The 24,973-nt window shown below is 45.2% G+C and overlaps 1 protein-coding gene across 4 annotated transcripts in view; it reads left to right on the top strand.

Moving 5' to 3' along the window:
- BRD9 (bromodomain containing 9) overlaps positions 1-24,973 on the top strand; it is a 284,425-nt gene that overhangs the window by 230,789 nt on the left and 28,663 nt on the right. For all 4 annotated transcript variants that reach the window (XM_056520202.1, XM_056520201.1, XM_056520200.1 and 1 more), the window contains exon 13: positions 10,571-10,682. In XM_056520202.1, coding sequence (XP_056376177.1) covers positions 10,571-10,682 — 112 coding nt within the window. The remainder of the gene's footprint in view (positions 1-10,570; positions 10,683-24,973) is intronic.

Here is a 24,973-nt window from a genome sequence, read left to right as displayed (position 1 = left end):
CTGTGTGTCCGTATATATTAGCAAATCTAGTGTCCATTAATTTCTTGGCAAAAGTTCTCTGTTAGTCAGATGTTTAGTCTTCCTACTCCCGTTTGGAGTAGTCTCAAGGCCTCTATTCGGAGTCAAGAGCAGATAGCATTCTGATGTATATATGGGTTGAAGGGTAAAACTATGCATTATTCTATGTGCTGATTAGTCATTTGAGCGTGGCGCAGCATAAGTCTTTATTTTGCAAGCCCTCTAGCTTGAGATTTCTGCATTTTTCCACAAAGCCCAATGTTCAGACTTCTTGCTTCCATAATCTCCATCGCAAGGTTCTTGATTACGTGCAAAGAGCAGCTGAAATGTTTTGAATTAAGGAAAGCAAAGTTCTTCTGTAATAGCATCTCTTATCATTTCAGCAAAGGCATATGAGTATAGATATAGCGTTCAATATATCAATATATTATAAACCCAACAGTGGCAGCATCATGCCGTGGGGGTATTTTTCAGTAGCTGGGAAAGGGAGACTGGTCATGAGGCTATAATTACTATGTCTTTTCAATTCCATATAAGATGCGCATGTGCCACAAATAGTAGTAGTAGCTGTACAATTTCAAATGGAATAGGTATGTATGGTCATAGTAAACTGTCCTTGTGCCAAGATATTAATATAGACTTTGCACACACAAATAATTTTGTGGCTGGATTTTATAATCAAATATTTTCGTCTAATTCGTTTTCAGTTAAAATGATTTTAAAAATTTCCAAGTGTCTAGGTATTTCAGTTAGGGAGGTTTTTTTTGTTTTTTTTTTGTTTTCTTCCAATTCATTTAAAAAAAATTTGCATTGTACATGTCAAGAAAGAAGACTTATACAGAATAACTCCTACGTAGTGTGTGTGTGTGGGGGAAGGGAAAACAAGATAAGCCTCCCCTCACTAAAGGGGTGGATACATTTTAAGATTTCCTCATAAACAAGCAACACAGAAAAACATTCCTGTCCCTTTGTCTAGGATGACCTAGAACTTGAGGTTGGTCCTGATAGAAATGGATAGGGAAGAAAGAGGGGAATAAAGCGCGAGGTAAGGATCATGGGGGACAGGTTATGGGTACTCCCTACTGTGTTAGAATCGACATATACTATTCTGAAATAACAAAAAGAATGTAATATAAAAAAATAGACAATAATACAGTGCTCAAAGTTTTAAATGGATATCGGCAATAAAAACATTTATTAGTTCAAAAAATATACAATTCATCTATTGGTGAAGTCACAGGGCCCTTGTGACTCACCTACATTTTTTATTAATAAATACAATTAAAACAAATATACAGCTTAAAACAGTAGAAGGACCAGATAATTGCTGCTTGAAATAAATTCAAATTAAAAAGGGTGCCCAAACTGCATTTGCAATAAAATAAGAGTACAGTTAGGGGCAGTATGGGACTTATAGTCCTCCGATCAAAGTAGACAATCTTGTCTTTATAGTGCACAATGGCCTATAATCCTCCAATATTTCTGTATAGGTGGTAAGAAAACGGTAATCTTGCACAGATGTCCACAGTCTTAATAGACCATATGGATGTTATTGCATGAGCATCCAAATATAGTATATGCCAAATAGATCACTGATGCATAGATGCTCAATTTATAAATATAACATACGGCCAAAAGTCATTAGACTGATATCCGCTGTCTGAATGTGTGATATGCCCACTTAGATGAGTATGACCTGATAGTTCACAGTCTTTATATGCAGTAAAGTGCCTCCACTCCGTTAGTAAAACATATAGGACAATTGATACAGGTTGGTGCACTGCACCTCTCCTGGATAGACGGAAATACGAACTTAGGTGTCGGAGTACCGTAGAGATAGTCTAGGTGGTGGAGCGTGCAAGAATAGTTTGCACGCAGATAGCGGTCTGCACCGCTAGACACTAATCCGCAGCTAGCAGCGTCCTTCGCTGATGATAGCGGTTTGCGCTGCTGGGTTCTGTCCTCTATTGGCAGATAGTAGAATAGCGATGTAGTAGAGCAGAGATGGATTTGGTCGGCGTCTTCGTGCAGGGCTGGCGTGAGATTCCTTTTGATTGACAGGGCACTTTTTGTTGGATCAGAGTTACAGATCATAACGGGTATAGATGATAGGAAAATAGCACCAAGTGGGGTCTATACTGTATGCCACAGGCTGAACGCATTTCAGGACCACTTTAGGTCCTTTCTTCAGCAGAAAATGCTACATATAATGTAAAATCAATCTGTGTCTTAAATAGGGTATGCTCATCCTTGTCAATAATGCGGTTGTTAAAACACAGCATGGATCAAATCGATCACAAACATACACTGCTCAAAAAAATAAAGGGAACACTTAAACAACACAATGTAACTCCAAGTCAATCACACTTCTGTGAAATCACACTGTCCACTCAAGAAGCAACACTGATTGACAATCAATTTCACATGCTGTTGTGCAAATGGAACAGACAACAGTTGGAAATTATAGGCAATTAGCAAGACGCCCCCCCAATAACAGAGTACTTCTGCAGGTGGTGACCACAGACCACTTCTCAGTTCCTATGCTTCCTGGCTGATGTTTTGGTCACTTTCGGAGGCTGGCGGTGCCTTCACTCTAGTGGTAGCATGAGACCGAGTCTACAACCCACACAAGTGGCTCAGGTAGTGCAGCTCATCCAGGATGGCACATCAATGCGAGCTGTGGCAAGAAGGTTTGCTGTGTCTGTCAGCGTAGTGTCCAGAGCATGGAGGCCAGTGTCCAGGGCATGGAGGCGCTACCAGGAGACAGGCAGGAGACATGGAGGAGGCCGTAGGAGGGCAACAACCCAGCAGCAGGACAGTTGCCTCCGCCTTTGTGCAAGGAGGAGCACTGCCAGAGGCCAGCAAAGTTACTTCCAGCAGGCCAGAAATGTGCACTCAAAATGTCAGAAACAGACTCCATGAGGGCAGTATGAGGGCCCGACGTCCACAGGTGGGGGTTGTGCTTACAGCCCAACACTGTGCAGGATGTTTGGCATTTGCCAGAGAACACCAAGATTGGCAAATTCGACACTGGCGCTCTTCACAGATGAATGCAGGTTCACACTGAGCACATGTGACAGTTTGGAGACGTCGTGGAGATTGTTCTGCTGCCTGAAACATCCCCCAGCATGACCGGTTTGGCGGTGGGTCAGTAATTGTGTGGGGTGGCATTTCATTTGGGGGCCACACATCCCTCCATGTGCTTGCCAGAGGTAGCCTGACTGCCATTAGGTACCGAGATGAGATTCTCAGACCCCTTGTTAGACCATATTCTGGTGCGGTTGGCCCTGGGTTCCTCCTAATGCAAGACAATGCTAGACCTCATGTGGCTGGAGTGTGTCAGCAGTTCCTGCAAGAGAGAGGGAGTATGTACGCCTCATGTATGGGATCAGCAGATCTTGTTAGTGGGGGAAGATAATTCCCAAGCTGCATACCAGAGTTGGTTGTGCGCCCACACACAACAAGGTAAAGTATAGAATGAATATATGGATAGGTCCACTGCACCCCTCCTGGGTAGAAGTAGAATCAAAACAGGATGACCGTAAATTCAGGAGTTAGTCCGGCGCAGAGAGGAACCATCAGTTAACCTCTCTGTGCCGGACTAACTCCTGAATTTACGGTCATCCTGTTTTGATTCCAGTTCCTGCAAGAGGAAGGCATTGATGCTATGGACTGGCCCGCCCATTCCCCAGACCTGAATCCGATTTGAGCACCTCTGGGACATCATGTCTCGCTCCATCCATCAATGCCATGTTGCACCACAGACTGTCCAGGAGTTGGCGGATGCTTTAGTCCAGGTTTGGGAGGACATCCCCCAGGAGACCATCCGTCACCTCATCAGGAGCATGCCCAGGCATTGTAGGGAGGTCATACGGGCACATGGAGGCCACACACACTACGGAGCCTCACTTTTACTTGTTTTTAGGACATTACATCAAAGTTAAACCAACTGTAGTGTGGTTTTCCATATTGATTTTGCGTTTGACTCCATATCCAGTCCATGGGTTGATAAATTTGATTTCCATTGATAATTTTTGTGTGATTGTGTTGTCAGCACATTCAACAGTATCCAAAGGATAGGGGATAAGATGGCTGATCGCGGGAGTCCCGCCGCTGGGGACCCCCGTGATCTTGCACACGGCATCCCGTTTATAATCCATCCCCGGAGCTTGTTCGCTCCGGGTCTGATTACTGGCGACCACAGGGCCAGCGACGTGTGATGTGCTCCGCCTCTAGTTGAACGCCGCATCTAAAGTGAAAGTAAAACAATGCCGGTTAGCTCAGGGAGCTGTTCGGGATCGCTGCAATGGGACTGCCGTGATGAAATCGCTGCATCCCGAACAGCTTACAGGACAGCCGGAGGGTCCCTACCTGTCTCCATGCTGTCCTATCGCCGAATGACTGCTCAGTGCCTGAGATCCAGGCATGAGCAGTCAAGCGGCAGAATCATCGATCAGTGGTTTCCTATGAGAAACCACTGATCAATGTAAAAGATCAGTGTGTGCAGTGTTATAGCCCCCTATGGGAGCTATAACACTGCAAAAAAAAGTGAATAAAGATCGTTTAACACCTTCCCTAATAAAAGTTTGAATCACCCCCCTTTTCCCATAAAAAAAAAAAACTGTGTGTATAAAAATAATAAACATGTGGTATCACCGCGTGCGGAAATGTCTGAATTATGAAAATATATCGTTACTTAAACCGCACGGTCAATGGCGTACACGCAAAAAAAAAAGTGATCAATAAGTCCTATCAATTCAAAAATGGTATCGCTAAAAACTTCAGATCATGACGCAAAAAATTAGCCCTCACACCACACCGTGCGTGGAAAAATAAAAAAGTTATAGGGGTCAGAAGATGACAATTTTAAACATATACATTTTCCTGCATGTAGTTGTGATTTTTTTTCCAGAAATACAACAAAATCAAACCTACATAAGTAGGGTATAATTTTAATCGTATGGACCTACAGAATAAAGAGAACACCAAAAAATGTACTGTGTAGAAACGGGAGCCCCTAAAAGTTACAAAATGTTTTTTGTTTTGTTTTTCTATTTGGTCTCACAATTATTATTTTTTTTTCATTTTGCCGTACATTTTTGGGTAAAATGACTGACGTCATTACAAAGTAAAATTGGTGGCGCAAAAAATAAGCCATCATATGTATTTTTAGGTGCAAAATTGAGAGTTATGATTTTTTAAAAGTAAGGAGGAAAAAACTAAAATGCAAAAACAGATCAGTGTTTCCCAACCTTTTTCGGGTCGGAGCGCACCTCAAAAAAAAATTTTTCGCGGGGCACGGCTACCGAGGCTGACCAGCAAAAAAAAAAAACTGTAAGAAAACCAATCACGTCTTCTCTAATTCGCAACGTTGCCTTCTCTTCTCCATCTGGTCCCGGCCATCATCACAATTTCTTCCACACACAATTCTTCACCGTTAAACCTGCAGAACAAACCTATTAGGCGCCGAACTTTTTTTACATGGGTTACAGAGGGGTGTAGAAGAGTGGACATGGGTGACAAAAGGGTTGAGGGGAGTGTACAGAGGGGTGTAGAGGAGCGTACATGGTTGACAGGGGTGTAGAGGAGCGTACATGGGTGACGGGTGTAGAGGAGCGTACAGAGGGGTGTAGAGGAGCGTACATGGGTGACAGGGGTGTAGAGGAATGTACAGAGGGGTGTAGAGGAGCGTACATGGGGGACAGGGGTGTAGAGGAGCGTACAGAGGGGTGTAGAGGAGCGTACATGGTTGACAAGGGTGTAGAGGAATGTACAGAGGGGTGTAGAGGAGCGTACATGGGTGACGGGTGTAGAGGAGCGTACAGAGGGGTGTAGAGGAGCGTACATGGTTGACAGGGGTGTAGAGGAATGTACAGAGGGGTGTAGAGGAGTGTACATGGGTGACAGGGGTGTAGAGGAGCGTACATGGGTGACAGGGGTGTAGAGGAGGGGACAGAGGGGTGTAGAGGAGGGGACAGAGGGGTGTAGAGGAGTGTACATGGGTGACGGGGTGTAGAGGAGCATACATGGGTGACGGGTGTAGAGGAGTGTACAGAGGGGTGTAGAGGAGTGTACATGGGTGACAGGGGTGTAGAGGAGCGTACATGGGTGACGGGTGTAGAGGAGTGGACAGAGGGGTGTAGAGGAGTGTACAGAGGGATGTAGAGGAGCGTACATGGGTGACAGGGGTGTAGAGGAGTGGACAGAGGGGTGTAGAGGAGTGGACAGAGGGATGTAGAGGAGCGTACATGGGTGACGGGTGTAGAGGAGTGGACAGAGGGATGTAGAGGAGCGTACATGGGTGACGGGTGTAGAGGAGTGGACAGAGGGGTGTAGAGGAGTGGACAGAGGGATGTAGAGGAGCGTACATGGGTGACGGGTGTAGAGGAGTGGACATAGGGGTGTAGAGGAGTGTACAGAGGGATGTAGAGGAGCGTACATGGGTGACGGGTGTAGAGGAGTGGACAGAGGGATGTAGAGGAGTGTACAGAGGGATGTAGAGGAGCGTACATGGGTGATGGGTGTAGAGGAGTGTACAGAGGGATGTAGAGGAGCGCACATGGGTGACTGGTGTAGAGGAGTGGACAGAGGGGTGTAGAGGAGCGTACATGGGTGTAGAGGAGCATACATGGGTGACGGGTGTAGAGGAGTGTACAGAGAGGTGTAGAGGAGTGTACAGAGGGATGTAGAGGAGCTTACATGGGTGACGGGTGTAGAGGAGTGTACATGGGTGACAGGGGTGTAGAGGAGCGTACATGGGTGACAGGGGTGTAGAGGAGTGGACAGAGAGGTGTAGAGGAGTGTACAGAGGGATGTAGAGGAGCTTACATGGGTGACGGGTGTAGAGGAGTGTACATGGGTGACAGGTGTAGAGGGGTGTAGAGGAGCGCACAGAGGGGTGTAGAGGAGCGTACATGGGTGACAGGTGTAGAGGAGTGGACAGAGGGGTGTAGAGGAGTGGACAGGGGTGTAGAGGAGTGTACATGGGTGACAAAGGGGTGTAGAGGAGTGGACAGAGGGGTGTAGAGGAGTGTACAGAGGGATGTAGAGGAGCGTACATGGGTGACGGGTGTAGAGCAGTGGACAGAGGGGTGTAGAGGAGTGTACAGAGGGATGTAGAGGAGCGTACATGGGTGACGGGTGTAGAGGAGTGGACAGAGGGGTGTAGAGGAGTGTACAGAGGGATGTAGAGGAGCGTACATGGGTGATGGGTGTAGAGGAGTGTACAGAGGGATGTAGAGGAGCGCACATGGGTGACTGGTGTAGAGGAGTGGACAGAGGGGTGTAGAGGAGCGTACATGGGTGTAGAGGAGCGTACAGAGGGGTGTAGAGGAGCATACATGGGTGACAGGGGTGTAGAGGAGTGTACATGGGTGACAGGGGTGTAGAGGAGCGTACATGGGTGACAGGGGTGTAGAGGAGTGGACAGAGGCGTGTAGAGGAGTGTACAGAGGGATGTAGAGGAGCTTACATGGGTGACAGGGGTGTAGAGGAGTGTACATGGGTGACAGGTGTAGAGGGGTGTAGAGGAGCGTACATGGGTGACAGGTGTAGAGGAGTGGACAGAGGGGTGTAGAGGAGTGGACATGGGTGACGGGTGTAGAGGAGTGGACAGAGGGGTGTAGAGGAGTGTACATGGGTGACAAAGGGGTGTAGAGGAGTGGACAGAGGGGTGTAGAGGAGTGTACAGAGGGATGTAGAGGAGCGTACATGGGTGACGGGTGTAGAGCAGTGGACAGAGGGGTGTAGAGGAGTGTACAGAGGGATGTAGAGGAGCGTACATGGGTGACGGGTGTAGAGGAGTGGACAGAGGGGTGTAAAAAATCCCCTTTAATGCTATCCTTTTGCCAAATATGTTTGTAATCCATTTGATCCATGCCATGTTTTAACAATCACATTCTTGACAAGGATAAGCATACCCTATTTAGGACACAGATTGAGCTTGATTTAACATATGTATAATTTGCTGCTGAAGAAAGGACCTAAGGTAGCCTGTGGCATCCAGTACGGACCCCATTTTCTGCTATTTTCCGATTATCTATACCCCTTATGATCTGGAACTCTGATTCAACAAAAAGTGTGCTGTCAATCAAAAGGATTCTCGCTCCAGCCCTGCACAAGGACGCTGACCAAATCCATCTCTGCTCTACTACATCACTATTCTGCTATCTGCCGAGAGAAGCCAGCACCCAGCGGTGCAAACCGCTATCATTTGTCTGTAGTGGTGCAGGCCGCTGCTGTCTAGGAGAGGTGCAGTGCACCACCCTGTACCAATAGTCCTATATGTTTTACTAACAGAGTGGAGGCACTTTACTGCATATAAAGACTGTGAACTATCGTGTCATACTCTAAGTGGGCATATAACACATTCAGACTCTGGATATTAATCTGATTACTTTTTGCCGTATGTTTTGAGCATCTATGCAACAGTGATCTATTTGGCATATACTATATTTGGATTTGGGCACTCATGCAATAACATCCATATGGTCTATTAAGACTGTGGACATCTGTGCAATATTTCCCTTTTCTTACCACCTATATAGAAATATTGGAGGATTATTGGCCATTGTGCACTATAAGGACAAGATTGTCTATTTTGATGGGAGGACTACAAGTCCTATTCTGCCCCTAACTGCATTCTTATTTTATTGCAAATGGCTATTGAACATTATCTACCAGTTTGGGCACCCTTTTTCATTTGAATTTAAATTTATTTCAAGCAGCAATTATCTGGTCCTTCTACTGTTTTAAGCCGTATATTTGTTTTAATTGTATTTATTAATAAGAATCTAAGGTGAGTCACAAGGGCCCTGTGACTTCACCAATAGATCAATTGTATATTTTTTTAACTAAGAAATTTCTTTATTGTTGGTATACTATTCTGAGTCTTAGAAGAATATCTAACAATACCATGTGTAGAGAACTAACTGGTTATGCAGATTACTTTTTGGACTGATACTTTAGAGAGGGCTGTTCAGGGATTTACCAAATGTCTTAAAATGGACTGACTATTTTAAAGTGGATATTGTTATGATGCAATAGGAAAAAGGTAGTTGGTAACAGGATTGAGAAATCTGTAAGAGAAGAGATGAACCACACTATCAAGGATAGTTCTTTTGCCTTCAGCAATTAGGAGAAACAGTGAGTATCATTTGGCTTCAAAAGTTGTTCTTGATCATGAAAAAGACTGAGGTAGAGGTAGGATAGAAAGAGGTAAAGTTAAGTTGCTTTCCAGCAGCCCAAAGCTTTTGCCTCCATGAGATTCATCAAAGGTAAAAGTGGGCGCTATAGGCAAGTACCCATAGTTAGGTATTACTGTGTCTGTGGCAGTCCACCAATCCATCAAAGTTCGAAACAAGGGCTTCGCAAATTTTTTCAACTCTGGCTCATCCAATCCATGTAGACAAAAAACCCAAACTATCATACAGCACCAAATACCACTGTGCAACACCCATATTGCTTTAACCAAATATCACCATGCATTGTACATAAAATCCCATAGCAGCATTAACTACCACAGTGGAGCGCAAAGTTTTCTTTTTCAGTGCTAATACTACTCTACTAGTAACAAACAAACACACCACAGTGCAGCAATAAATACTTAATGGCTGAGATAATTAATTAATATTATTGATAATTATTGATAATAAAAATCATTCTCAATTTATTGTCAACAGAGGCTGCAGAAATAGCTGAACACTGATGAATGGAGCGTTAAAGTGCAGTCGCATCCCACTTCTGCATTCTAAGGGGATAGTTATCTCCTGTATTGTGGACAGGGGATACCATTACAAGATGGGAAAACCCCTTTAATTTATTGACTACTTTAATTTTCTTTTTGCTTTGAACGTCACTTTAAAAAAAAAAAAACTGGCATTTGTTTTTAAACTGTATTAGGCCATTTTATTATTTCTATATTGCAAACAAGAAAAAAAGAAGAATGAAAAAAATCTGAGAATTGGCACTGGATTATATACTGTCAAAACAATCGCAATATGGTCTATTAAGCTGCTAGCCGGAGTGGAATTGTGAAAGGTCCCGGTACTCACGTAGGTAGTGGTGCTGCACGTGTTATAAGAATAGGTAAAATAATTACAACATAGAAGAAAAGAGTACGGAGCACTCACACGATCAGTACTCTGTGGGATCCTCAGGTGAAGTTCCTCTCGGGGTTCTTCTGCAGGGACGCGGTAGATGGTTTTGGGGGAGCTCAGACGGTGGCCACAGTCCGTATCGCGCCAATGGGCGCTTTGTCAGGCCGTAGGAAGCGCCCATTGGCGCGATACGGACCATGGCCGCCGTCTGAGCTCCCCCAAAACCACCTACCGGCTCCCTGCAGAAGAACCCTGAGAGGAACTTTACCTGATGGATGATCCCACAGAATACTGATCGTGTGAGTGCTCCGTACTCTTTTCTTCTATGTTGTAATCATTTTCTTATTTCAATGCTTAATTCAAGTTTTCTGTTTTATCTTAGGAACAGAAAACTGAAAAAGATGGTGTGTCAGATCTATTGCGTGATGTTTTATACTTATATACTTTTATTTTAGCCTTCAAGAGTTTGTTAAAGATTGTGGGGGTTATGCAAAGAAAATGGTGAATGACATGCTGGATCAGATAACAGAAGGAGACCATTCCAAAATTCTTTATCAGCTAAAACAGGTGCAGTTTCTATTTTATCTATGTATTGCTTTAAAAGGGTATGCCCATTTTATAACGTAATTCTAAGACATGCCATCACTTTGTGGTTTGTAATGGTCTAATTTCTATAACCCTAACCGATCCTGAGAATAAAAGGGCAACAGCAGTGGTTTAGGGCTGCCTTTTCTTTTAAAGCGCTCCCCCAATGATGATGGTCCTGGTGGAAAGATAACACACTTTACGGCTGGTATTCCTTATGCTGCAAAATACAGAGTATGAGGAGGAACTAGAAAGAGAACCCTTGGAAGATGGTGCTGCGGCTCCCTCAGAATAAAGAGGATGGACAGGATGTAGTTCAAAAGGTTCACAGAGGAACCATATTTATTAAGTATAAAAAAAAATTAAAAAGGAGATGACGCGTTTCGGGAGGTACCCTCCCTTCCTCAGATCAAACAGCTTACTGTACATCAAACAGACATATAAATACATTTAAAAAAATGCACATTAAGGGGCGGGGCTTAGTGACATCATGACAGGTAAAAACTGTTGGCATGACTCATAATAGTACCATAATGTAGTGGGCAGGTGCTACATCCATAGGAGTGTGTTTGACACATATACCATAAAGAAATGTATAGGACTGAAGATGTAGTTTTGAAGATTAGGTGCTCTTTATTTTACAGGTGGGGCACAGTGACAGAAGTGCTCACCTGTCAGTGTGTATGAGCAGGCGGCCGCTTCCGGCTGGGTCCCGGCACCTAGTTGCTAAGGATGCGTTGCTATGCGCGGCGCTCAGGTGACCACCCATAGCCAATAGGCTTCCGCATGGATCGCAGTTAGTAAACACTGTGATCCATGCTAAAACAGCGCAGCTGACAGCCACTGCACTGTAATGGCTGGGAGTAGCTGACAAACATTGCAATGAAGTGGCTGGGATGGACTGACACCCCTGGATCAGGACAAGCCCTAATACATGAGGTGTGCAAGTTAGGTGTGCCTGCTGCATTAAATGTGCTAGATGGGGGGCTTACAAATGTATAGAGACACTCAGAAAGGGACATGAGAATGAATAATAAATTATAGCGACAGTACAATATGAGCACTCTAGAAGTAATGTACATTATAGTGCCATATAGGTGTTCAGGTACTTGTAGGGAAAACGATGGCTGGGGAATACAGAGGGTGGCTGGGGAATGTAATGGGTTAATCATTCAGTAGAGTGTATATAGGTACAGATATAGCAGCACAATTGAGTTCCAAATATAAATGACTTCTTGACTAGATAGCCACTACACCTTAGAGCTCCATATACACTCTGCAGCATCTTCAATCAAACACGTGTGTAGGGCAAACAAATGCTGGTCGCACGCCATATATAGCAATGAAAGTGAGTAAAAGATTAAATCATAACTCACGGTTTCTTTGGAAAATTCTTCCGGATTTATTTTTCCTTTTTTCATATTGCACTTCAAATCGTCTTGAAAAGGTAAAATTGCAGCATATTTACCAGCAGAATTAAACAGCATTAGCAGTAGTTCCACCAGTCATGGCACAATGTTTCAGGGGCGGACCCCCTTATTCATGTGCATTGACTGCTGGGAGCATGAACAGGTAAGTAAGACTTCCACACCTGCATGTAATTATCCTAGCTAGACATAGTTGTTACTTGCACATTAAAATAACTCTTAAAATTTAAACAGCATGAAGTATATTGTGTGGGACTTACAGAATGACATTAAAACTACATTATTCATTCAATCCTTTCGGTATTGTTTCGACTTCTGTAATCCAAAACGCTTCATGTTGAAGCAAGCGTTTTCGATTCAAATTTTCATTCGTGTGAACAGTGACCTGTTCCACAACTTGCCACCGTAACTCAGAAATTTGATGACCATATTGTTGAAAGTGCCGTGCAACCGTGGTTTCTCCAGTACAGTACAATATGAGCACTCTAGAAGTAATGTACATTATATTGCCATATAGATGTTCAGGTACTTGTAGGGAAAACGATGGCTGGGGAATACAGAGGGTGGCTGGGGAATGTAATGGGTTAATCATTCAGTAGAGTGTTTATAGTGTATATAGGTAGACATCCAAGACTCAGAAGAAGGGGAGTAAATGTAGAAAATTGTAGGAGAGCTCAATAAATATACGGTACTCCACTACAATTACAGAGAACAATTACACCTGGTACAATATGTATATGTGTACCATATGTACTATAGTCGTAAAAGGACACATATGGGGTAAAGTCATAAAGTCCTTGGAATAAGGTGCATACGCAATTACCGTATTTATCGGCGTATAACACGCACTTTTTAGGCTAAAATTTTTAGCCTAAAGTCTGTGTGCGTGTTATACGCAGATACACCCCCAGGAAAGGCAGGGGGAGAGAGGCCATCGCTGCCCGCTTCTCTTCCCCTGCCTTTCCTGGGGTCTAGAGCGCTGCTGTCGGCCCTTTTCACCCCCTGGTTATCGGCGCCGCTGCCCGTTCTGTCCCCCTGACTATCGGTGCCGGCGCCGATAGCCAGGGAGAGAGAAGCGGCGCCGACAGCCAGGGGGAGAGAAGGGGCAGCGGCACCCATTGCCGGCGCCGCTGCCCCGTTGCCTCCCCCCATCCCCGGGCGCATAATTACCTGAGTCAGGTCCGCGCTGCTCCAGGCCTCCGTCGTGCGTCCCCGGCGTCATTGCTATGCGCTGAACGGCGCGGTGCATGACGTCAGAGCGCCGCGCCATGCATAGCAATGACGCTGGGGACGCACGACGGAGGCCTGGAGCAGCGCGGACCCGACTCAGGTAATTATGCCACCGGGGATGGGGGGAGGCAACGGGGCAGCGGCGCCGGCAATGGGTGCCGCTGCCCCTTCTCTCCCCCTGGCTGTCGGTGCCGCTTCTCTCCCCCTGGCTATCGGCGCCGGCACCGTTGGTCAGGGGGACAGAACGGGCAGCGCCGCCGATAACCAGGGGGTGAAAAGGGCCGACAGCAGCGCTCTAGACCCCAGGAAAGGCAGGGGGAGAGAAGCGGGCAGCGACGGCCTCTCTCCCCCTGCCTTTCCTGGGGGTGTATCGGGGTATACACGCGCACACACGCACCCTCATTTTATCATGGATATTTGGGTAAAAAACTTTTTTTACCCAAATATCCTTGGTAAAATGAGGGTGCGTGTTATAGGCCGGTGCGTGGTATACCCCGATAAATACGGTATGTATAGGGGTAATGTGTATGAATAAATAGTGTAATATGATATACATACACGCCAAAAAATACGGTACATAAAAGAATCTCATGATAAAATATCATAACAAAATAGCATAAAAAATAGCATAAAACGTATATATATATATGTATAGAAGTATATTTCAGAGGTATTAGATAAAACTGTTAATAAGATACTCTTAATAAAATAATCAAAGTATATGCACTTAAAACAAGATAACCTGCCCATGGGAGGTATTGGCATTAAACAAAAGCAAGGCAAATGTAGTATTGTTACGGCAACAATTAAGTATAAAGAGGGACATTTATCAATGTTTGCTTATGTATTCTTTTTTTTAGTAATTTTTTCCTTACTTTTTTTTTTGCTTATGTGTGACGTATTTATCAACTGGTTTCAGCCTGTTGATAATTTTCTTTCACGTAAGCAATTTTTCCGTTTTTACTTTGGTAGTAGCTTTTTCTGCTCCATGTTTGAGCTGGAGTAAATTTAGTCAATTTTTAACGCTGTTGCGACTTTTTTTTGCGCAGTTGCGACTGTCGCAGTTAATAAATACCTGACTACCTGTAGTCCATTTAAAAATTATTACTACATAGTTAATTTTTGGAAAACTTGCTTTTCTCGCTTTCCAGTCAAAATGTTGCACGAAAAATCGCGTAGTCGCAGTTGCGACAATTTTGCGACAATTATAGTAAAGAAAACCTGACTAAACCCGTTGATAAATGTCCATAAAAGTGTGTATATGTATGTATGTGTATATAATAAAAATAAATCAATAAATGAATACCGTCTTTATCGGTGTATAACACGCACTTTTTAGGCTAAAATTTTTAGCCTAAAGTCTATGTGCGTGTTATACGCCGATACACTCCCAGGAAAGGCAGGGGGAGAGAGGCCGTCGCTGCCCGCTTCTCTCCCCCTGCCTTCCCTGGGGTCTAGAGCCCTGCTGCCGGCCCTTCTCACCCCCTGGCCAGGGGGAGAGAAGCGGCGCCGACAGCCAGGGGGAGAGAAGGGGCAGCGGCACCCATTGCCGGCGCCGCTGCCCCATTGCCTCCCCCCATCCCCGGTGGCATAATTACCTGGTTCGGGTCCGCGCTGCTGCAGGCCTCCGGCATGCATCCCCTGCGTCGTTGCTATGCACGGCGCGGCGCACTGACGTCATGCGCCGTGCAGCGCATAGCAACGACGCCGGAGGCCTGCAGCAGCGCGGACCCGAACATGGTAATTATGCCACCGGGGATGGGGGGAGGCAACGGGGCAGCGGCGCCGGCAATCGGTGCCACTGCCCCTTCTCTCCCCCTGGCTATCGGCCCCGGCAATGGGGCGCCGGCACCGATAGTCAGGGGGACAGAACGGGCAGCGGCGCCGATAGCCAGGGGGAGAGAAGGGCCGGCAGCAGCGCTCTAGACCCCAGGAAAGGCAGGGGGAGAGAAGCGGGCAGCGACGGCCTCTCTCCCCCTGCCTTTCCTGGGGGTATATCGGGGTATAGACGCGCACACACGCACCCTCATTTTACCATGGATATTTGGGTAAAAAACTTTTTTTACCCAAATATCCTTGGTAAAATGAGGGTGCGTGTTATAGGCCGGTGCGTGGTATACCCCGTAAAATACGGTAAGTAGTTATTCTAGGGTTAAGCACCCGTGCTTCTGGAGACAAAAGATTTAGCACGGTGGTTGATGCTAGAACAGCATTTACACCGTGCATGGCCACATCTGGAGACTCCGGTCACTGATAAAAAGGTGGTAGTAGAGGTTTTTTTAGTCTGCTGGGTGCTATGATGTTGCGTAATGTTCTCGTCCTCCTGAAGGTGATACCGGGTCTGGCAGGGAGTCACTTGCGCAAAAAGGGGTCACTAAGAACAATGTGCCAGTGTTTCTGTAGGATCTCCCGGATGGGCCTGTGTTCCCAAGTGCTCATACAGACTGACAGGTGAGCACTTCGGTCCCTGCGCCCCACCTGTATAATAAAGAGCACCTAATCTTCAAAACTACATCTTCAATCCTATACATTTTTTTATGGTATATGTATCAAACACACTACTATGGATGTAGCACCTGCCTACTACATTATGGTACTATAATGAATCATGCCATCTGTTTTTACCTGTCATGTCACTAAGCCCCGCCCCCTAATATGCATTTGGTGTATTTTTTTTAATGTATTTATATGTCTGTTTGATGTACAATAAGCAGCTTGATCTGAGGAAGGGAGGGTACCTCCCGAAACGCCTCATCTCATGTTTTTTTATTTTTTATACTTAATAAATATGGTTCCGCTGTGAACCTTTTGAACTACATTCCTGTTCATCCTCTTTATTCTGAGGGAGCCGCAGCGCCATCTTCAAAGGGTTCTCTTTCTAGTTCCTAATCATCTGCACCCAGGACAGCGGTGCAGCTGGTCCTGCAACCCAGAAGGCTAGCACGACTATCCCTCTACTCAGTACCCCAATATCTCTGTGGTGATAAGTCTTTCTCTTATCTTTTTCCAGGTGAGCAGCCATCTATATGGTTCCTGGGCCAAACCCTGGACCCCACTGCTTTTGTTACTAAGGGTAATGCACTAGGCGCTGGTACGGTCTCTCTTTTCTTTTTTTTTCCCTACAAAAATACAGAGTAGTCTGTCTGCATAAAGACCCTTAGTGGCAGCTATTTTTTATTTTTCAAATTTAAAAAAAATATTTATATTTTAAAAAGTAATCTTTTTTCATAATGACAGTGCCTCTTTAAGACTATCGTGATCTGGAAATTAATTTTCGTGAAGTTTAATATACTTGCATAGGACTTCTGGCAAATACATCTCCAGATCTCGATTTTAGTTTTGGATTCAGAAGTTGCACTGAATCTTAAACAGATATCATGCTGCCAGGGCCATCATTAGAGGTATGCTTTATATTTTCCATTTTTATCATCTCTTCCTGCCACCTGGCTCTTTAGTGCAGCCCCATTCAAATAAAATGGTCTTACTGCAAATCCCTAAAGTTTTCCTTATAGCAGAATGGCTGATGCACTGCTGTGCAATGGAAAGGGGTTGTGCAACAATACAAAAGCCCCTGCATTCTCTGGATTAGTGTGGGTTCCAGAGATTGGACCTCCACTGATCATGTCATATACGAACATTACATTGTTAGCCTTTGTGAAAGTCTTTTTCCTCTTTGGAGATTATCTGTGGTGTATCTATCTCTCCCTCCTGGGGAACAAAAGCAAACATTAAGTTCCAGAAGCAATGACATTTTTATTCAACTGACATGTTAAAAGAGCTGTCCAGATGCACAAATAAGGAAGCAATTTATTTTGTTTTGAAAACAGTGCCATTCTCTATTCTGAATTACTGTTATTTTATCAACCTCCTTGACTTACTTTGCATTTTCAAAAATTGTTTAGGTTAACTTTTCCTTAACACATTGGAAATGTTAACCACCTGATGTCTGTTATTTCCCCCCCCCCCCCCCCCTGTCAGCACACCTCTCACCGTGCCTCGCTTACAGCATGGAATCTATACAAGAAGGAGATGGGCTATAGACCCTTTGATTTTTATTAAATTTTTAAGTATTTATTTATAACTTTTTGATAAACATAACAAAATAGAATCAACAACACTCCTAAGAGCACCACAGTATACACAAATGAAGTATAGAAAAATCTGCAATCCCATTCAGGAATCAGTCCAATCGTGGAGTCGCCGTTGTAAAACAGCCCAACAACACACACATGCACACACCATTCAACCACCCAGGGAAACCCCAACAAACTACCACTCAGAAAAAAAAAAATATGCAAAGTTACTGTGGAGAACTCACTCGCTCAGAAGGGACAACCGCCCCCCCCAAAATTAATCACTACTAATATACAGGGTTCTAAACAACGGACATATCTATTAACTAAGTGAAACCAGCGGGACAGAGGAGGAGGGGAGGTATCTTTCCAGGCCATAATCCCCACCTTACGAGCACAGAATAGTAGAAAACGTATGAGGAGGCGCCTATGGGAGATCCAGTTCATTAATTAAACCCAACAAACAAACTTCAGGGGAAAAGACAAAAGAAAACTCCAGGTGATCCGCCAAGAACCACAAGGGAACCACACAAGGGCAATTAACCGGAGTATAATACAATCGTACTATAAATCTAGACTGGATAAGCATATCTCAGTCACTAACTAATGTAGGATAATATGTCATAACAACCTCCTTCCACCTTTCCTCCGAAAGCTCCAGCACATCTTCCACCCATTTCAAATAGGCTAAAGCAAAAGGATCTGGACCTACAGATTGAAGCAGGGCATATGCTTGTGTTAATGGCCTAGAGAGGTCAGTGGTACCCAGGAGCCGCTCCACTTCAGAAAATACTGGAGCCAAATTGTGCCAGGACCGCATGTCTCAACTGAAGATACCTGAAATGGGCACTCCAATGGACATTTAAACGGTAACAAAGGTCTGAAAAGGAGGGAAAGTCCCCAAATAAATGTATAGCACACTTTACCCCATGTGAGCTTCAGAATCCGTCTGCCTCCAATTTCTACAGGTGCTCAAAATGAGGAATCCCCCACAGAAGTGCCCTAGGAGACCATGCCAGCTGTGGAAAACACCCAGAGACCACCGACCACACTGCAGCCACAGTTTTAACAGGAGGCAATAACTGAGAAGCAGGAGTTTATCTACACAAAGCATTAAAGTCTCATACGAACCCATAAGAGCTCCCGCCAGAGCCGTAGACACATTAGAGAGATCCAGGTCGATCCACCAAGCTGCATACACCAGCTGAGACTCTAAAAAAAAAAAAAATTGTACATATTCAGAGCCGCTAAGCCACCCCGCTTTTTTGGTGCCTGGAGCAGTGCCTGACCCAGTTGCGGAGGTTTGTCTCACCAGCAGAAGGATCTCATGATAGGACTCAGCTTCACAAAGAATCTCTTGGGAGGGATCACAGGCGACAGATTAAAAACATACAAGAATTTAGGGAGATAGATCATTTTAAAGATATCAACCCTTCTTGCCAAGGAAAAAGGCAAAGAGGACCATGCCTGCAGTCAGTCAGCAGTGGAGGACACAATAGGATCCAAGTTCAAAGCCAAATAATCCCCAAGACACGCAGAAACCTCAACACCCAAATACCAGAACTGAGTAACCACTCTGAGACCATTGGAGAGAGAGGGAGGAAGAACAGCAGCCACAGAAAGAGACATCAGAGATGATTTTGACCATATGACCCGCAGGCCCGAAAAGGAACTAAACCGGTCAAGGAGATCAAACAATACCATCAGAGAGTCATCTACATCGGCAAAATAGACCAAAGTATTGTCCACATACATGGAAACCTTCTCCAAGCATCCCCTGCATAACCCACATATAGAAGATGAAGCTCTAATGGCCGCTGCTTGGGGTACCACCGCCAAAGCAAACAAAAAGGGAGACAACGGGCATCCCTGACATGTACCTCTACCCAACGGGAACGACTCATCCAAGTTCATACGTATCCCAATTTCTCTCGAGTAAGCACATACCTCATGTGTCTATGTAAAGTGTTCGGTGGGTGCAGTAGAGGGCTCAGAAGGGAAGGAGCGACAAGGGGATTTTGGAGAGAACATTTTACCGAAAAGGTTTTTGGGGACCATGTCACCTTTAGGAAGGCACTAGGGTGCCAAAACAGCAAAAAAAAAAAAAAAACACATGGCATACCATTTTGGAAACTAGAGCCCTCGGGGAACGTAACAAGGAATTAAGTGAGCCTTAATACCCCACAGGTGTTTCTTGACTTTAGCAAATGTTAAAAAAAAAAAAAATGTTTTTTACATAAAATGCTTTTTTCCCAAAAATTTTACATTTTTAAAAAGGGTAATAGCAGAAAATACCCCCCAAAATTTGAAGCCCAATTTCTCCCGATTCAGAAAACACCCCAAATGGTGGTGAAAAGTGCTCTACTGGCGCACTACAGGTCTCCGAAAAGGAGTCACAAATTTTGCTCTGGGGGCATGCCGCATTTAGGAAGCCCCTATGGTGCCAGGACAGCAAAAAAAAAAAAAACCACATGGCATTATATTTTGGAAACTAGACCCCTTGGGGAACATAACAAGGGGTAAAGTGAACCTTAATACCCCACAGGGGTTTCACGACTTTTGCATATGTAACAAAAAAAAAAAAATCCGAAAATGCTTGTTTTCCCAAAAATTTAACATTTTTACAAAGGGTTAAAGCAGAAAATACCCCCCAAAATTTGAAGCCCAATTTCTCTCGATTCAGAAAACACCCCATATGGAGGTGAAAAGTGCTCTGCTGGCGCACTTCACTTCTCAGAAAAGGAGTCACAAATTTTGCTCTGGGGGCATGCCGCATTTAGGAAGCCCCTATGGTGCCAGGACAGTAAAAAAAAAAAAAAAAAAAGCACATGGCATTAAATTTTGGAAACTAGACCCCTCGGGGAACGTAACAGTGTTACAGTGAGTACTTACACCTCACAGGTTATTTGAACAGTGGGCCGTAAAAGTGAAAAATTTGAATTTTTTTGCACTATATTGATAGTGTTACTCCAAATGTTTCATTTTCACATTGGGTAATAGGGCAAAAGGCCCCCAAAATTTGTAGAACAATTTTGTCTGAGAAAAAAAATACCCCATATGTGGATGTAAATTGCTCTGTGGATGCACTGCAATGCTCAGAATAGAAGGAATGAAAATTTTGTTGTAATTGAAGTCGGGGGTCATGTGCATTTATAAAGCCCCCATTGTGCAATAACAGCAAAGAAAAACTCACATGTGACACCATTTTAGAAACTACACCCCTCAATGAACGTAACAAGGGGTACAGTGGGAAATAACACCTCACAGGTTTTTTGAAAAGTGGGCCATGAATTGAAAAATTTGATTTTTTTTGCAGTAAAATGCTGGGGTTACCCAAGTTTTAACATTTTCACAAGGGGTAATATGAGAAATTGGGTTACAAATTTTGGAGGGCTTTTCCCCCTGACTATAAAAATACATCCACATATGGGGTAATATGCTGGGCGGGCGCACAACAAGGCTCAGAATTCATAGAGGTCACTTTGTATTTGTGGCCTATGGCATATCAGTAGCTGATGGTTACATACATTCCGAGGAAAATACAAAAATGAAACACCCACATGTGACACCATTACAGGAATTACCCACCCTGAGGAATGGGTATAGGGGTAAAGAGGACATTTTGAACGCACAGGTGTTTCCTAAATTTATTTTCCAGGAATGAATGAAGGGTAGCTTTTGAAAATTGCAGTTTTCAACCTATGCTCTGCTTCATTTTTCTGGGAACAACTAACATGTGACTCTGAATTGTCACCTGGAAATACGACAGAGCTCAGCGAGAACTCTTCGCATTTTAGGCGGATGTTTGTTACGGACCTAACTGTTACATACATTCAGAGGAAAATACAAGAAAGGAGCACCCACATGTGAAGCTATTACAAACATACACCCCCTAGGGAAGGTGTATAGGGTGAAGTGGAGATTTCGAACAGACGGGTGTTCCCTTTATTTCCATTTATTTTCCAGGAATGGATGAAGTGTACTATGGGGGGAAGAAAATTGCAATTTTACTGATATGCCAATTATTTTCCCAGAATGATGACCCAGAGTACAGCCAAAAGTAAAGATGATGCCCGCCCCAAACCCTATACTATGAATAATCATTCTGGGAAGGGGATGTGTGGGGCCGTCCCTATTCTGTTACCTCAAATGTGCAACCCGCTCAGGTGGGGAGAGAGCGTCGCGCATTTGAGGCAACTGCAAACCTCCAATGCTGTTGACTCTGTCTTTTTTTTGGGGGACGAAGATATTATGAGGGGCATTGGGAAAGAGATTTTGGGTTTGATTTTTTGGGGGTAGGATATTTTGGTATAAAAATTGGAAGACAATGTACCCTGGACTGGTACATTGGAGCCGAATTCTGGGGAATGAAATTTAGGGCAAAGATTGGAAAATTTTGTACTCCATGGAAGTGTGATACTCCCTGAAGCAGCCTATGCAGAGGCCCGGATGATCGGGACAAGTGTCACACTGAATGGTGGTGTCCCTCTGTCTCCCCTTTCTGTGACACACACTGCATCTTTTCTGGGTTCGTCCTGACCTTCGAGTGTTGGGGATCACACCTGGAAAGTGTTGGCCGGGGACCTAAAGTTCCAGAGGTGCTCTGACCCGCTCTTTGGCGGTCACCAAAGATGAGGGCCTTTAGAACTACCTCTTGGAACTGCAGGTATGTCCCTGTGTTGCCAGCGTACTTGTACAGTATAAAAGAGTTGTACATGGCAACCTGTACCATGTAGACCGCAACCTTTTTATAGCATACGCGTGTTTTCCGCATGGCGTTATATGGTTTGAGGACTTGATCAGAAAGATCAACTTCCCCATATACTGATTGTAGTCCAGAATACAATGGGGCTTGAGGACCGGTCCCACGGTACCGCGCACAGGGACAGGGGTGCTGCCGTTCCCATGAATAGTGGTGAGCATAAGGACATCCCTCTTGTCCTTATACCGGACCAACAACAGGTTCTCATGGGAAAAGGCACGGGACTCACCCCGGGGGATAGGAGCATGTAGGGGATGGGGCGGAAGGCCTCTTTGATTCTTCTGGACTGTCCCACAAGCGACCGTGGATCTGGCAGCGAGGGATGTGAAGAGAGGGATACTAGTATAAAAGTTATCTAGCAATGGGTGCAAAAGGTCCTAAACTATTTCCCGCTAACACCCAGAGTGGGGGGACATTCTGGGGGTTCAAAACGGGAATCTCGTCCCTCATACACTATAAACTTGCAAGTGTACCCGGAGGTACTCTCGCAAAGTTTATACATCTTCACGCCATACCGCGCTAGCTTGGTAGGGATGTATTGCCGGAAGCTTAGTCTCCCCTTGCTGATGAGAGACTCATCAATGGAGACCTTCCGCCCCGGGACATAGGCCTCCCAAAATCTGGCCCACGAAGTGATTGATTACCAGCCTGATTTTATACAGGCGGGCATACACTGGATTAGTTCGGGGGGGGGGGGGGGGGGGGGGGGACATGCAGCATTATCAGCATAATGCAAACATCTCCGAATGGCCTCGATCCAGGAACGTGCCATGGCCATACTGTAGAGGGGTGTCTGGTAAAAGACGTCACCACTCCAATATTGCCTGACACTGGGTTTTTTTAACTATACCCATATAGTATACCCCCTAAAATGTCCTCATTTCGGCTGCATCGACTGGAGTCCAGCCGCCGGGTCTAGCTAAAAGTGAGCCCGGGTTAGCGGCGACGAACTGTTGGGAATACAGATTCGTCTGTGTAACCATCAAATTAAACAAAGTCGTCACTGAAAAAATTACCGAAAGTCCTTTTCAGTGAACCCGGCGATGTTAATTTTGATTCCTGAGTCGCCAACAAACTCAGGTATCACAGGCTCGTAGTCCGCTGGCTCAGCCCAGTCAAGTTCTCCGGTACGAGGTACCAGTGACCTTGGCAGGGGGGCTTCACTAGTATGAGCACCAGGGGGACTCATACTAGCATGGGGCACAGGGTCAAGGGCAGAGGAGGTTTGCGGCACTGCACGGTGGCGAGTTTGCCGCCTTGGTGGCTCATCATCTGAACTAGATGATGAGGAGGACGATGAAATAAGTAGGGTGGGGTCTTCATCGTCTTCTGAGATGCCAAATGCCTCCTCCACCGAAAACTCTGCGGGCCATTTCCCTACTCTAATGGGGATACGGGTGTGTGTATGGGGGAAAACTTTATTGGTGTACGTGCTGTGTGTGGTGTGGTGCGAGACTAGCTCCCTAACCTAACTAAACTAACCCGCCCTAACAGAAAAAAATATAAAATAAAAAGGGGACTTTAAATAAAAAAAAAGGGGGGGGGGACTTCTAGCGCAAAAAAAACCCTGCGCCAAAAAAAAGCGTTTATTTAATCAGTGGTGTGCGCACTGATTAGCGCTTGTGGGGGCAGGGGGCGCAGAAGTCAGTGGGGGTCCAGCCACTCAGCCCAGAACAGTGGCTGGTGGCTTGTACACAGACACCCACACAAAAAAAAAAACGAAAAATTGAATTTTAAAAACTCTTTACCCCGAAAAAAATGCACCCGCCTGAACCAAAAAAAAAAAAACGCTGATCAGTGAAAAATCACTGACAGTGGTGGGACAGGCTGCACACACAGGTACGGTCCGTCCACACAGTACACGCCTGCTACTGGTGGCACGGACCGCCTATGGGTGCAAAAAATAAAAAAAATAAAAAGCGTCAACCGAAAAAAGTGCCTTTACCACAAAAAAAAACTGCTGATCAGTGATAAATCACTAACAGCGGTGAGGCACGCCGCACACACACAGGTAAGGTCCGGCCACACAGTACACGCCTGCTACTGGTTGCACGGACCGCCTATGGGTGCAAAAAAGCGCTAGAAAACGCGAAAAAAGCGCCGGCACCACAAAAAAAAAACACTGATCAGTACTACGGGACTGATCAGCGGTGGGTGGGCTTTAACAAACGGTGGCGGACCGCTCTTTTATGACTGAGGGTTCGCACACACGCTTAGGGGAAAAAAAAGCTCTGCGCCCCCAAAAAAAGGCTGGCAGCACACCGCAGCGATCCAGCAGGGCCGCGGTCACGCAGCTAAAGGTGCTACGGACCCACGGACACCCACTGAGGTACGACAAAATAAAAAACTTTTTTTTTTTTTTTTTTTTAACCCTAACCTGTTCCTACCTAATCTAAAGATCACCCTGGGGGATTTCTGTGCCAAGGGGCCACAGAAAGGGGGCAAGGGGCACTTTTTTATAACTGAGGAGATGGTGGGCAGCACGGGGCTCCATCCTGCTCGCCAGATCTCTGTCTAATGGCAGGCAGAACGGAGCAACATGCTCCTAGCCCCCACCATCCCCCCCATTACACTGTGATTGGTGTGGCCACTTTGGCCACCCAATCACAACTGTACTGAGGGGGGTGGCCACAATGCCAGCCCCTAGTACAGCACGGATGATGATTGGTGGTGTATATTACACCACCAGTCACCATCTATATCTGGGTCACACGTGACCCTGATGACCCGAAACGGCTGCAGAACGCCGGTAAGTAGTTACCGGCACCCTGCAACGATCGC

Source organism: Hyla sarda, chromosome 5, assembly GCF_029499605.1.
Source record: "Hyla sarda isolate aHylSar1 chromosome 5, aHylSar1.hap1, whole genome shotgun sequence".
NCBI lineage: Eukaryota > Metazoa > Chordata > Amphibia > Anura > Hylidae > Hyla > Hyla sarda.
Note: the sequence above shows the minus strand (reverse complement) of the source record. Positions and strands in the feature narration are given on the sequence as shown.